The sequence below is a fragment of the Stegodyphus dumicola genome, chromosome 5 (genome assembly GCF_044657685.1).
Source record: "Stegodyphus dumicola isolate Sdum_Otavi_A_Nest chromosome 5, ASM4465768v1".
Classification (NCBI taxonomy): domain Eukaryota; kingdom Metazoa; phylum Arthropoda; class Arachnida; order Araneae; family Eresidae; genus Stegodyphus; species Stegodyphus dumicola.
Genome location: NC_140772.1, coordinates 201,044,958 through 201,060,577, shown reverse-complemented (window position 1 = coordinate 201,060,577; position 15,620 = coordinate 201,044,958). Strand labels below are relative to the sequence as shown.

The window sequence follows — 15,620 nt, the reverse complement described above, 5'->3', positions numbered from 1 at the left end:
GCCAAACCAGTCGCCGTAATAATGACACTGCTGGTACAGTATAGTAGTAGAGCGTCGGTTAGTGGCGTGCTTTAAAATGAAACATTTCCACTTATCAGGTGCTATTTAACAGTAGGTAAGGCTAGAGTTATGATATAAAACATTTATGAATCGGAAGATATCTTTGCAAAGATGGGCAAAAAGAACGCTCTCAAGCATTCCTTCCTCAAAGGCGCGAAACATATAATAACTTTAGTAAAGCCTGACCTGATTAAGATAGTCTAGTGTCTCAAGAGTAGCGTTCTGGGTAGAAACATGATATTTAAATTAATAATTAAGTTTTGAAGGATCTGACGTTCTCTTAAAAAAAATTTAGCTGTACTAAAGGCATGGTTCATAGCAATAACGAAACCCCATAGCCCATATTGGCGAAAGCCTTGGCGGAGGTCCCTATCGCCACTTGGTCGAAGCGGCTGATTGTTATTTTGAAATTGTGTGCGTAAATTGATAGCTATGATTCAATCTTTTCGGGTATGAACGAATTATTTTGCGATGTAATATTCTTTTATTTAACGTATTCATAATTTAGAACATATATTTAAGAGTTTTCATTTAAACCTGTGTATTATAACGTGTGTTTTGAAGAAAAAAAAAAAATTCTAGTAAAAAAATAGTAGTTTAAAAAATGCGTCTTGCAGGAACAGTTAAAATATTGCTGGCCCTTTAGATTCAGTTTTACGTAAATTTAATGAGATTACGCCATTTAAGAAGAAAATGTAATATTTTTATAAACTTGTTTTCAAACTGCATTTCAGGAAGCACTTCCGCAGAGAACCCGGTAAATGTAAACATCGCCAACTTTGGCGATAATAGTTCAAACTTGGTAACCCATCGGATTTATCCTATTCGCTTGTTCGAAATTTGCAACCATTCCTCTTGCGTTTATTTTGTTGAATTAAGGCTGTCGTTGTTCGCATTTGCAGATTTATATTATTCTTCTCTTATTTATTATTATTTTTTCTGAATTTTTAACAACGAATAGATAGAAATATTTTCGTAGATAGATGCCGGTTCTCGGTTCGGGATGAATGCTAATTTGTAACACGGCTGTTCACGTTATGTTTTTAATTAACAGCTCTAAGAACCATGAGGTTTCCAAAGTCTAAAATAATTTGATTTCGTAGACCGCAAAAATGTGCATGTGCATTTTAAATGATTAAGTAATGCTTTTATTTTTATTATTGGTTATTGTCATCTAAAATTGTGAGAATAAATCAATTTTTATAAATAAAATTTTAACAAGATAATATATTGTTAATGCTTTTCTGACAATAACCTTTCAGAGGATGGCAGGTGTGACATAAATAGATGATTAAATTGAAATAAAAATATATTACTGATTGTCTAAGATGACAGAATAGTTTGATGCATCACCATGGTCATCAAAATTAGCAAACCACTGCTGGTGTAAGGAACATATTGTTTTCTGTGTTAACTGGAATTTAGGACAATTTTTTTTTCGTATATCACGTTTAACCGGTTAATTTCAGTATATTAATACTAATTTATATTTTTTAAATGAATTTTTATTTCCGTTATAAATGCTTATATATTGTCTTATGCTTAATAATATATTCCTTTCTGTGCTAACTTGAATTTAATACAAATTTATTTTCGTATATCGCGTTTACCCGTTTAGTTTTACATCTACATGCATATTATCTGTGAATTTTTACTACCATATGCTTAATATACTGTTTTATCTGCTAACTTGAATTTACATGCACTAAAAATCACGTTTACGGCTCGGCTCATCGTCGATGAACCGCGAGCTTGGCGAGAATGCAACGACGCCAACGGGCTCTTTCCCGAAGCGCCAACGGGTCCTCTGCGGATAAATAATAAAGTTTTCATAATAAAGTTGATCAGCAAAGAGATGAATATATCTGAAACATAAATATAAAAAACTGAGGGGAAAATGCAGAATCGCCCACTACTTGGCGCGTTTTTAAGAATTGCACATACTCGGTATCCATGTGCGTTTTTAAGAATTGCACATACTCGGTATCCATGTACATGTCGACCTATTTTCACTTAAAAAAACATCCCAGAATTCCACAAAAATGGCATTGTGCACACTCTTGACTTGTACACACCAACCTATTTTCACTTAAAAAGTCAAAGAAAATTGACAAAAGTCCAATTCTTCTTACACTTGTAAAAAGCGCCAAACAAATAAGTGGGCGATTCTGCACTTAGCCTCAATTTTATTTAGAAAGTCCACCAGTATCATTTAGATACCATGCAGAATGTCCAAAGCAGTTGCTTTCTTTTATTGGCTAAATGAGTAAATATCCCTACATGATACATCTTTTATCTTCTTGAGGATATTAAAATATGCTATTTTTCATCATTCTGAGTATGAAGGGCCAATTCTGCTGATGTAATGATTTATTCATCACATTACTTTGCATTTTTCATATATGTCATTTCAAATTTCGAAACATTTTCGGGGAAAGTGCAGAATCGCCCACTGCTTGGCACGTTTTTAAGAACTGCACATACTTGGTATCCATGTATACATTGACCTATTTTTACTTAAAAAAAATCCCAGAATTCCACAAAATAGCATTGTGCACTCTCTTGACTTTATCCATGTACACATCGACATATTTTCACTTAAAGAGTCAAAGAAAATTGACAAAAATCCAATTCTTCTTACTCTTGTAAAAAGTGCCATCAAATAAGTGGGGGATTTTTTTGGCTTGCTTTTGCTTTCTTAGCCAAAAATAATTCTGAACCTGAAGGGCAAAGACAGGTAGAACTTTCACAGCTGAGATACAAAACTGTATAAAAATATAAAAACATGAAGTGATAGTTTTTCACATCATAAATATTAGCCAAAAATTTATAAATATCAAAGAATTGCTATATCATTCAAAAAAAAATTCTAGATAAATTTCAAAAATACACTGAAATACTTTTTTCTACCAATGTATATAAATGTGAAAGTCAAAATTAGTAGAAGGGTTTATTTGCACCATGGAATTTCATTGTAATTTTCTATTCTACAAGTTAAACTTGGTGATTTAACATACTTTTCTAAAAAATAATCTGTTTTAGTAAAAATGCAGAATAAGTATAATTTAACTGAAATAAAAATAATAAACTTATGTAGAGGTTACGTAGTAAAGATGTCATTGTCATAATGTTAGTGATGGCTGTTTCTTGGTTATTAGGAAGGTTGGCCATTCTTTGAATGTCATGAAAAGTTTCATGAATAAAAAATAATTGGTATTGTTTTGAATTATTGTTAATGATAAATTTTAAAATTTTAGCAAACAAAATGCCATTAAACATAAGCTACATTCCAGCAGGTTGAATAATATAAAAGTTATATGGCTTAGTTTGGTACAGTCAAAAGTCGTTAATTCGGACACGCACAATCCGGAATGATCTATAATCCGGACCTCAAAGCTAAAATCTTTCTGCGCATGTGCCGCGTTGACGCATGCGCATAGGTGTTTACGCGTGCGCGTAAGACCTTTACGACTGCGCATATGGGTGTGCGCAAGCGCAGAATACGTTTTTGCGTGAGCATTTAATGTGTAACGGACGGTATAAGCTAAAATTATCTAATTATCTGTTTCAGTTAATGTTGATGATTGCGTTGTTCCTTAATCTTCGAATTGGATCCAGCTTATTATTTTTTGCAGACTGTAAGAGCAATTTTATAAAAGTAAGCTTGAACTTTCGATTATGTCAAATAGAATTTCCGATGCTGGAGCTCCCAAAGGATCTACAAAACGAAAGTATGTTTTGATGTCCATCAAACAAAAAGTGTAATTGCTGCAAAAAATGGATAAAGGCATATCCTTTGTTTATCTAACCGTTCCGAAATCTGTTTGTCAATTTCAGGCTGCTCTGCATGGGGGGGGGGGGACGTCGCGGCGCGCAATGAACTGGAAGTTGATCTGTCAGCACTTTCGTTATCTTCAGGGCAGATGTTTTTATTTTATTCGCCTTATAATTCCTTACTAAATGTAGTATTTCATCTCGATGTACTCCGTCTTTGATATGATTTAAATCAAATTCCTCATCATTATAAATATCACGAGTACAAATCAAATAGTTTTCTGGTTGCAATTTTCTAATTTCGGCTATTCGTAATGTATGCTTTACGCATGTGCGTGTTGAAAGAAATGTTTAATAAAGTAAACAAATAAATATTAAGCTTTTTTTTTTTTTTTTTTTTTTTTTTTGTAAATTTTGATACTCTTTAGATCATAATTGCTCATTATTTTATAAATTACGGTTTCATATTTTTAATTTTATAATTTCTGCATGCCATCTTACCAGATTTAAACTAATGATCTATAATCCAGAAAAATCGATAATCCGGAATCGCCGAAGTCCCGATGAGTCCGGATTAAAGACTTTTGACTGTATTTATCTTTATCATTAATAAGACTGCATCTTTTCCATATGTATTGTGTTTTATTCATTAGACATTATCCATTAGGAAATAATGTGTTAATATGAAAAAAAAAACATTTTTTCAATGAATAACATTTTATAAATATTAAATCCATGAAGGGAATTGTTTTTTATACAAAGATTTGTGCAGAAATTGATGCTCATTTGGCTCATTAATACGTTTGTGAATCGAAAACCATGGCATAGTACAAATTCAAGCTAACAATATATTTATTAAAATCTGTTTTGTAAATTATTGATGCTGTGTAAAGATAAATCCTATTTGAGGGCATGTGAAAGAGCTATGAATTGATTTTGTAAATATTTGCTTTTTTATAATATAAAATATGTTCGCATTTTCTGCTTATCTGCACTCTAGAGCCTGATTAAGACTTTTAGAAGCCTTAAGCACTTAAAAGTTTTTGCTGCCCCCACATATGTTTATCGCAGTTTTTTCTTCATTTCTTTTCTTCCAGTTTTGGTTTAGTTGCACCATGCATTCCATGGTAAAACCAATGGGATTTTGTTTGGTGTGCCCTTTCCTGAGGACCTTTTTTATTGCACATCCTTTCTTTGATGCCATAAGCATCTGTGTATATTGCTTAATGGTTGATCCAGTCCTGCCACAGTCCCATTAAAAATTCTCAGACTCGGTACTGATTTTGTAGTGTAACATTTGTTTGAGTATCTTTATTTTGATTTCAGCAATAACTGCATATTTGTTACACTCTTGTTTTTCCATACAAGACAGACACACTTTTGATGTTGTGCACTGTTTATTCTTCCATGCACACATCAATCTAATAAAAGGAAAAAAAATGAAACGTCAGAGAATTGCACCAACTTGGCGTTGCACATAGTCTTGGTACCAGAGTTCTAAAATTAGATGCATGATGCCTTTAAGTGAGCCACATCGCGCTCTATGCGTGCAGAAAGCTAAGTTCGAGATTTTTCCAATAATCATCACAAAAACTGCAGTGGGATTCACCACTACGCTTAAACACTGAAACTCCTATTTGGAGGGATTGTAATCTGCAGTCACACTGCTGAAAATGTCTTTAGAAGTTAAAAGCCATCTGGGGCATGCTACACACATACCTGAGTTGTGATATATTTTTTGGTGATATCATAGGTTGCTACATGAATACTTTCAGGCAATATAGTGCACTGCCTCGTCAGTATTTTGTTTGCACCTTTTTGATGGGGTAAGAATAATCAGGAAAGTAATATTATTTTAAATATACTTGTTTATATTATATTGTTCCTTGTAAAGTTTTTAAAAGTTAAAAATTAAAAAACATTAAAAATGAATGTTTTGTAAAGAAAAAAACATTCTCTTTATAAAATTGCAATTAAAAAGTTAGGGGAAATTCGATATTAGTTTGTTGTCAGTTTATAAATGCTCCATGTATACTGAGAAACAGGTCTAAACTCCTTTAGAAATTTAGGACTAAAATTATTAACTAAATTTTGCACATTTTAATAAATGTAAAAGAGCCATTTCATTCACTTTTCCCTTTTTCTTTTAATTGGGTTGTTGGGAAAGTAATTTCATTTTTTTCCAACAGAGGGCTTAAGTGCATTTTTTTACAGAAACTTCACATTTAAGCCACATAATCATTATATATTTTGACAGCCGATAAAGCAATGCTTGCTTGGGAAAAAGTTCAATTGATTCTATGTAGTAGTTTTTAGTTGGTGCTCTTTCAAATATAAAAAGTGAAAAGCAGCATTTTTGGCATATTTTACTTTTTTACTATTGAAAAGGTAAAAATGTTGTTCAATTAAGGAAAAGATTATCCGATGTGTATGCAGAAGATGCATTCACAGAACTCCAGTACCAAAAATGGTTTGCAAAATTTCGATCTAGCAGTTTTGATCTTGAAGATGCACGTTTTGGAAGGCCAGTTAATTCTGATGAAGACACAATAATGCCATTAATTGATGAAAACTAGTGAATAACAACTTCTGAGATCGCTGAGAGATTAAATTTATTAAATTCTACCATTCATGATCATTTGAAATGCCTAGATTTAATCTCAAAGTTTGACATATGGGTTTCTTATGTTCTTACATAAAGAAATTTGTGCTGTTGCATTCATGTTTGTGATTTGCTTCTCAAACGTCAAGAAAATGACCATTTTTGAAGTGCATCATCACTAGGGATGAAAAATGGGTTGTCTACAACAATGTTAAATGCAAGAGATCATGGAGTAAAAAAGATAAACTGGCTTAAAGCACTTTGAAAGTTGATATTCATCAAAAAAAAAAAAAAAAAGGTGGTGCTATCTGTTTGGTGGGATTTCAAAGAAATTGTTTCTTTTTTACCTTCTGCCAGACAATTCAACAATTCCGAAGTGTACTGTCATCAGCTGGACAAACTGAATGATTCACTTAAATGGAAAAGGCCAGAATTGATTTATAGAAAAGGTGTAGTGTTCTACCAAGATAATGTGAGACCTCATACAAGTTTGTTAACTCGCCAAAACTCTTGGATGGGATATACTGCCACACTTATACCATCTTCACCAGGTTCTGATTATTATTTGTTTAGGTCTCCACAAAATTTTTTAGACAGTAAAACCTTTACTTAAATGAGGAGGTCAAAAATCACCTGGATTAGTTTTTTGCTAGCAAAGAAGAAAACTTTTATGAACGTGGAATGCTACTGCGAGAAAGAGGGCAAAAGGTATTGGACCAGAATGGACAATATGTAATTTAATAAAATATTTATTCATTATAACAAAGATCTTTCATTTTCGAAAAAAAAAAAAAAAAAAAAAGTTACTTTCCGAACAACCGAGTAATTATGCATTTGAACAAGAAAAATGCAAAGGTTAAAGAATCAACTGCTATTAGCCAAGATATATTTGTTTTTCTTTTCTGAAATAAGATTCATGTTCTCTAGTGGAGTATTTCAAAACTGTCTTAATCATATCAGTGGCTATTAAATGATACTAACAAATGCCATAAATTATCAACAATTCAAATCAGGTTTAGTCTGTAAGAACCAAACCACTAATTATTTTTATAGATAACTATGCTGCTTGTTTCTTTAAGTTCAAAATTTCAGATGGCATAGTCAGGCAATTTTTGTAATTTAAAGAAAATATAAATAAGCTATATTAGAATTATTATGTCTTTTATAAAAAAATATTGTCTATAATGACAAGACTACATATTAAAACTTTATTAATATTAGAAGAGAAAAACTTTCCAATAAGCAACATAAAATATTTTTTTCTTATACTTTTGCATATATCTAGTTAGCTTTCTACTAGGATTCTTACCTAGGGAGGAGAGATACAAACCTTTTTTATTGTTGCTTTCACCTGCTATAATGCAAATGGTTTGATTTGTTGAACTATGTAAAATATGTTTATGTGTGTTCACATTTTGATAAAAACATTTATATTGGTTGTATCAGAAAAATTATCATACATTTTAAAGTTTTTACAACATATTTCATTGTGTGGCCAATGCACAATTGTTTAAATGTCTCGCTACTTTGCATTCCTTTACTGTGTAGCTTTTCTTCCTCCCCTCTCCCCCAGTATCATTACTCCTCAATACCTTTACCTAATAAGATATAGGTTAGGCCAAAGGGCAACTGCCATAGCAATTGATCATAGAAAGTGCTCTGCTAGTTGAAAAGTTTGGGAACAGTTGGTCTAAGCTATTACCTATACCAGGGAAGAATTCTTTCTTGGAAGGAATTTCGTAGTTCCAAAGGCAGAGGAAGTACAGTCAGCCTTTGATTTACCTGTTAAGTGTTTAGTTTTATTTTATGAATATAAAAAATTACTTTTATTGAAGTTTTACTATTTTTTAATATTTTCTATACTTTTCCTTGTTTAATTTATAAAACACATTAAAAATAATCTAAATTTAAATAAATGTATGTATATTTTTCGAGTTTGGGAATGAAAGGGGGTGTGATCATCTAGCAGTGGTAAAAGAGATGTATAGACTAAAAAATTGAGAAGCAGTACTTTGTACTATGTATAATAAATCAGTTTTTAAATCTTTATTACCTTAAACACATTTCATTTTCATCTGAGATATGAATTTTAAAAAGATTAATAAAACATGAAACTAATTTAAGCTTCCTGCTAACATAGTTAGTCCTCTACAATCAGAGCTATGTAAAAAATATACAATCATTTCAAATATTACAAACCTTTGTTTCCCCATCCTTTATTTCTTTATTATTATTTTTATTTTATTATTATAATTTATTTTATGTGATTATTAAAATATTATGTAACTTTGTTTTGTAAAGTTTAATAACATAATACATCAGATATTTCTTCTTTTTAAATTTAGTTGTTCTTTTACATATCAAGTCAACACAAAATGACATTCTGATTATTTTACAACAGTTAGTGAAAACTGAGAAATGAAAGCAAGTACTTGGCAGTACAACACATTTAGTCACACAAGTTTTCACATTCATAATTTAGTAATTGTCATGATTTAGTATTATAAATGTTTATGACATATATCCTGAAATTTCATAATATATATCTATATTAAACTTAATCATTTGTTCAAATGAGGATAAATAAGATGTACAATCCTTATATTCGAGGAACTTCTTCCCTATATTTTTAGAAAGATTATTATGTTGATATTTTTTGTTTGCAATCTATTATTTCTTATGGCATCAAGTTCTTGCTACTTTGTCTATAACTTGGTATCATCAATCAGATGGCAGGCATATATTGTTCAGGCCACAGCCTCTAGCATTTTTGAGTCCTGGACAACCAGTTCAGGTATAAATTATATGTACACAGCTGGCCATTAAAATTGCCATACCATAAGGGAAAAAAATACAAAAAAGATATTTATTGCACGTAAACAGTATGCCATGAAGACAAAATGATTAAATTTGTAAGCATTTGGGAGGTTAACAGGGGTGCAAAATTAATAGAAACAGCTGCCACCCCTGGCAACTAAAATGACCCTCAACCCCATTAGGCATGGGCTCAAACTTGACTTGGGCTTGGGTGACAGAAATGGGCAACTCATTCCCTGCTGCTTCAAGTCTCTGCCACACTTCATCAACTGTATTAGCTGGAGAGGGGTGGTGGGCCAGTCTCTCAGCAACCCATAACCAGATGTTTTCAATGAGTGACAGATCTGGAGATCATGCGGGTCAGGGCAGCAGTCAAATACCCTGTGTATTGAGGAAGTTCAGAATATAACGTGCAACATGTGGTCTTCATTACCTTGTTAGAACATAGTGTTTGGAGGCTTCGAAGATAGAGCACAACCACTGGACGTAAGATGTCTGAAATGTACTCATCGGTGTTTAAATTACCGTCGATCCAAACTAGAGATGTGCGTGCCATGTACCCAATGACTGCCCAAACCATCACACCAGATGCAGGGCCCCTATGCCGATATCAAATGCAAGCAGGTGACGTGCAGTCTCCTCGGACACTCAAGACGCATATACGGCCATCAGAATACCGCACGTAGGACCGGGACTTGATTAAAAAGATGACATTGTGCTACTCCTGTACCCAGCTTTGTCATTTGGCACATCAGAGTTAGCGTCTCTTTCTATGGTGCACTGTCAAGGGAAGCCGAAGTAATGGTCACCCTGCTGATAGTCCACGCTGCTGCAAACATCGATGCGCCTTACAAGCTGATACTGGTCTGCAAACACGACTATTTCCTGACTAATGTCCCGTGATGTGGTCATACGGTTTTGTAGGGCTGACCTCATAATATTTCTGTCCTCTCTTGCGTTAGTCATGGGAGGGCATTGAGATCCTGCATGCCGTTCAGTAGGATTCTTAGCAATCCATTGATTCCCAATTTGTATGACAGTGGTAGGATGTCGACCAGTGCGACGGGCGATATCATGAAATGACAATTCGCTCTCGATATAGGCAATGATCCTGCCTGTATCAAATTTTGACGCTTGCTGGCAGACATTACTTCTTCTTATTCAAGGCATAACATGATATTCTGACCAAACCCTGACCTTACAAGTGCTTTCCAAATGAGAAATCCACTACACAACTTTTCTTTTATGCAGTGCTTTAGATGTCGTTTCTTCTTCCTGCATCATCTAAATGCACTGAAATACTAATCATTTGCATATCCCAACAACTTCTTCCTTTCAAGTGATTTTGATGCTTGTCAGATCATTCCTTCCTGGTATTGCAATTTTAATGGCTAGCAGTGTATTAGTAGTAATTGAAGTGAAATAGAGTACAGAGCCAAGAACCAGACTTGGTGGTACTTTGGTGATTCCATATTTGGATGTTCTGGATATTATATCCTTAGTTTAAATCTGGCGTAGAAATGACATAGAAGACCACATGTAGATATGTATTAGGATATGTAAGATGATATGTAGAAATTATAAATATGAAATAGTGGCTTATGAAATAATGAAGCATTTATGATCTTAGGAGAATCAAATGTACCAAAAGAATGTAAAATTTATTTTTCTTTATTAAATATTTCTTTCGATGTTAAGTTGTTTAAGTTGAATAATTTTTTAGGCTAATATTTTTTCTTTAATTCTATAGCTAGACATAATTTTTTATTTAGTTTCATTGTTCAAGCCATGTAGAGAATTCCCACTAAATTGTCAATAAATTTTTGTCATTCTCAACAGACCTCTTTGTCACTTTCTTCGCTATCAGTAGTGATATGTTCTGGCTTTAGAACCTACTGATATCTAAACATTATTTGATTGATGATTGAGGCATTGTCATTGCAAAATAAAATCTTTTGTTAAATCATCTTATTTATTACCATTTCTCTGCAAATTCCACTAGTCAAAAAATTTCGCTTTTTGTTTGCGAAATTTGAAAACCTTCAAATTTGCAGCTATCATCATAAAACTAGGTAGCGAACGTACACACTATTGGAAATTTATTATGAGATTGGTGAATCATTCAAATCATCAAAGGCATGTTTCACTAAATTTTGTCATGCTCCTAATCACCTGCTGATGAAGTTAAGCCTGAATTATATTAGTTTAATTATAGTACATTATACTTATGCCAATTTCCTGAGCATTCTTAAGGCTTACCTGAATACGAATAAATAAATTTCCACACATATTTGAGGCTCAGCTAAGGCCGGCGCTATACATTTCGTGGCTCGGTGCAGTTTTCCTCAAATCTGCTGCCAAGCTCCTTCTCAAGGTCTAAAATGTTTTCCACCTCTAAATTTTGCATCCCACTGTAAAATACTAAAGATTTTGCCATCCTTAAATTTGTTGTTCAGTGCTCTAAATTCTAAAAATTTTGTTCTCCCTAAATTCTGCTGCCTGGTACTATCACAACAGCTCTGACACCAATCCTCAGCTTATTTGAATAACAAATCAGTTATTCTCAATTCAAATAGCACTGAATATAATCTTTCGGCTTATCGTATACAAAATCTGTTTTTTTGCACATGGAAAGAAATTTCTGTTAAATATCTCCTAATCAACACACTAACACCTTTGCAGTGCAGTTAGCTTAAGTCTGTAATTGTTGCCAAGCGTGATGTTGGCATAAAAGGTTACCATTCTCTTTGGTATTTAATTACTAATATTAAAAAAACAATTGTTTAGACATCGTTTTGTGATTCATTTCCCAAACTGTCATGTGTCGATAGTTAGTTATGCAGTGTTGAAAGCAGAAAATAATAAATAAGATTTCACTAGGTTGGAGCCAGGGATATAAATTATTCACTAGCTGTAAAATCAACTATGTTTTGGTTTGAGATGTATGCCAAGCAAAAAAGCGACTACAGAGCCAAATTATTAATCATACAGATTTATGCTAACAAATTATTGTTTTTCCAATATGAAAGTACTTTTACTTCCAAAGTGAAATAAGAATTGAGACCCACCATGTTTTATTGTAAAAATATATATTGAATGTGCGTGGGTACAAAAGCATACAAAAAAATTTTCTAAAGAAAAAAGTTTGTTTGTAGTCTGGAGGTCCAAATTTTAGATCATTTTGGATATTGGACGTCTGGATAACTGATACCATTTGAAAATTAACTGTCTAGGTGTTTTCAGGCAACAGAACTACATTCATTATGGATAGGAGAAGATAAAAGCTATTAAACAATTATTGTCTACCCAAATAGAGGGATGGAAATTAACCAAATTTATTACTCTATGAAGAGGCTGCAGCCTTGCTGTATACGTATATATAGTGAGTGCCACCTGAAGGAAGTGGGAATCAGTTCACCAGGCTGATCCTGAAGGGGGTACTCGTGGAATATCAGCAGTTAATGAATTTTTAACTCAATTGGTATGCATACAAGTTTCTAATGTATATATGTAGTATATTTTTAATGAGTTGATACAACATTGAAGATGTATTTTCTTTTCTCTATAATGAAAAGGCCGTCAGCAGCAAGCAGCTCTTTATTTTAAGCACAAAAACATGTAATGATAAAACTTTGCATTTTTGCTGCAGGAGAGCATAGTCTTTGAAGAAAAAAGATTTCAGTTTTAAAAGGCAGAAAATGACTTAGGGTTTCTTAATTTTTCACTTTTTTGAGGATGTTATTGTAAAATATTATTGTTATCTAATAGTACATCATGTCATTATTAGCCAATGATGTCATTAGTCAATTTACTTGGAATTCAATGAAAGCTTGGCTTTTTATTTAATACTACCATCAATGTTTTCAATTATTTCCTGATGGGTCAAGGAAATGTATGATGCGATTACAAGAGGAAAAAAAAAATATTTGGAAATACAAAGACTGTCAAAAGAATAAAGGCTAAAAAATAATAATAAATGTCAGAAAATGAAGGTATTCCTTTATTTACATAAGTAATAATTAATGTTTTTAATTGACTTAGTTCTAGTCTAGTTATCATTTGACTTTTAGTTCCTTTAAGGATAAGTTACAAATCAGATGTTTCTAGCTCTTGAAGGTTATGAAACTGATGATAGAACAAATATTTCTTAATTATGATATTAATTGAGTATCTTATATAGAGGCATGCTTTTCAGAATATTTTCCACTCTAGAGGTAGAAAATTCTCAAAGGCAGTGAACAGACTTAGATTTATAAAGTAATGTTAATCAACTTCCTAAAAATAATACCAACTTGATCATCTGTACCAAATTATTTTTCGTCTCTAAAATCATGTTTACCATGTGGTTGGCTATTTCATGGCAGTTACATAGAAACCAATTTGAAAATGAAATATATGCGAGTCATTTTACTTAGTTCTCCTTTATGGTTTATTCTTTTGTGAAGAATTTTAAAAATTTCACTAACTGGTAAGTTGTGATACATATATGCATGTGTATAACAGTCAAAAGTCGTTAATTTGGACACCCATAATCTGGACCTCAAAGCTAAAAACTTTCTGCGCATGCGCCGCATTGACACATGCGCATAGGTGTTTATGCATGCGCGTAAGACCTTTACGACTGCGCATATGCGTGTGCGCAAGTGCAGAATACGTTTTCACGTGCGCGTTTTATGTATAATGGACGGTATAAGCTAAAATTATATAATTATCTATTTCAGTTAATGTTGATGATTGCGTTGTTCTTTAATCTTCGAATTGGATCCGGCTTATTATTTTTTGCAGACTGTAAGAGCAATTTTATAAAAGTAAACTTGAACTTTCGATTATATCAAATAGAATTTCCGATGCTGGAGCTCCCAAAAGATCTACAAAACGAAAGTATGTTTCGATGTCCATCAAACAAAAAGTGGAATTGCTGCAAAAAATGGATAAAGACATGAAGAAGTGACAGAGAGGTTAGTGAAAACGAAAAAATTTCGATTGACAAGTTAGTCGGTATTCTCGGCACAGCAATTACGGGACTTGAACAGCGGAACTTTGTAACTGAACAAGAAATTATGTCTGTTTATAGAATTAAAGAGAAAGTATTATCACATAAAACGAAGCAACTTAAACAACTTACATTGAAAGAAATGGTTAGTAAAGTAAACAAATAAATATTAAGCTTTTTTTGTAAATTTTGATACCCTTTAGATCATAATTGTTCTTTATTTCATAAATTACGGTTTCATATTTTTAATTTTAGAATTTCTGCATGCCATCTTACGAGATTTAAACTGATGATCTATAATCCGGAATCGCCGAAGTCCCGACAAGTCCGGATTAATGACTTTTGACTGTATAAGAGAAAGAGAAAAGTGTAAGCATTAAAATATTTGTTAATTAATGTTAAGTAAAATGTCATTTCTTATTTTTTTATACCTGTTGTGAAATTAATTTTGTCCTTATATATGCAAAAATTTTTATCATTAAATTTTATTAAAGGAAAGGACTTATGCATTACAGTTAAAATGTTATGTACTTGTTTTCAGTTGAAAGCACTTCTATCATTGAATAATTTCAATTTATGTATTTATCAAATCTTTTGGTACATCTATTTTATATTACTTCTATAATGTTTAAAATAATTTTATTTGTTTCAGTTGATGAAACATGTTCAACACGCCAATTTTTACTTTAAATCACTAACAGTAAATGCAGTAAGATGCCTCAGCAAAAAAGCGCTTGGCACCGACGTTTATTACCATACATGTCAAGAGACTGTCAAAGATGCAGAATGGACTCCTGTATATTATTTCCCATTGATTAATTTAGGAAGACTTTTAAATCGCTTCAAACTTTATCAAACTACATTCACTGTTGCAGCTATTCCAATTGGCTGTATCATGTACAAATACAATTTAGTAGACCTCACTTTTATTAATGTTGTAGTTGGAGCAGCTACTTTTGCCTGCTTGACATTATATGTCTTTACAATGTTTTTCAGAAGATTTATAGGTATAATTTATGTAACCAAAGATGAGAAATATGTAAAAATATCTCATCTTACATTCTGGGGTAGAAGAAACAATATTATACTTCCTGTTCAAAATCTTGTTCCTTTAACTGATGGTGAATGTAAAGCAACAGATGCATATATGAAACTTCACATGTACAATTCTTCTGAATATTTGTATCTAACCCTGCGTTTTGGTAGAATTTTAGATTATGATAAATTTCAAAACGTGTTTGGAAATTTGGAAATTTTAGGAATTACAAAAAATAAATAAATGTACTACAATGAGAAGTACTGTTTTATTTTTATATTTGAAAAGAGCACTTTGGTAAATGCTTGCATCGCTATTGCCAGTTTTATGAAAATGTA

At 32.2% G+C, this 15,620-nt stretch overlaps 1 protein-coding gene across 5 annotated transcripts; it reads left to right on the top strand.

The window, feature by feature from the left end:
* The first annotated feature begins 401 nt into the window (after positions 1 to 401).
* LOC118202506 (transmembrane protein 186) lies at positions 402 to 15,536 on the top strand. Of its 5 annotated transcripts, none has more exons than XM_085817543.1 (3): positions 408 to 510; positions 14,502 to 14,615; positions 14,899 to 15,536. In XM_085817543.1, exon 3 carries the CDS (start codon positions 14,902 to 14,904, stop codon positions 15,523 to 15,525), a length of 624 nt encoding a protein of 207 aa, XP_085673669.1. In that variant the 5' UTR covers positions 408 to 510; positions 14,502 to 14,615; positions 14,899 to 14,901; the 3' UTR covers positions 15,526 to 15,536. The 5 variants fall into 5 exon arrangements, with proteins under 5 accessions (XP_035230590.1, XP_085673669.1, XP_085673670.1 ...); XM_085817544.1 differs by having other exon boundaries at positions 421 to 533; XM_035374699.2 differs by lacking the exon at positions 14,502 to 14,615 and having other exon boundaries at positions 402 to 510.
* Positions 15,537 to 15,620: the final 84 nt, after the last annotated feature.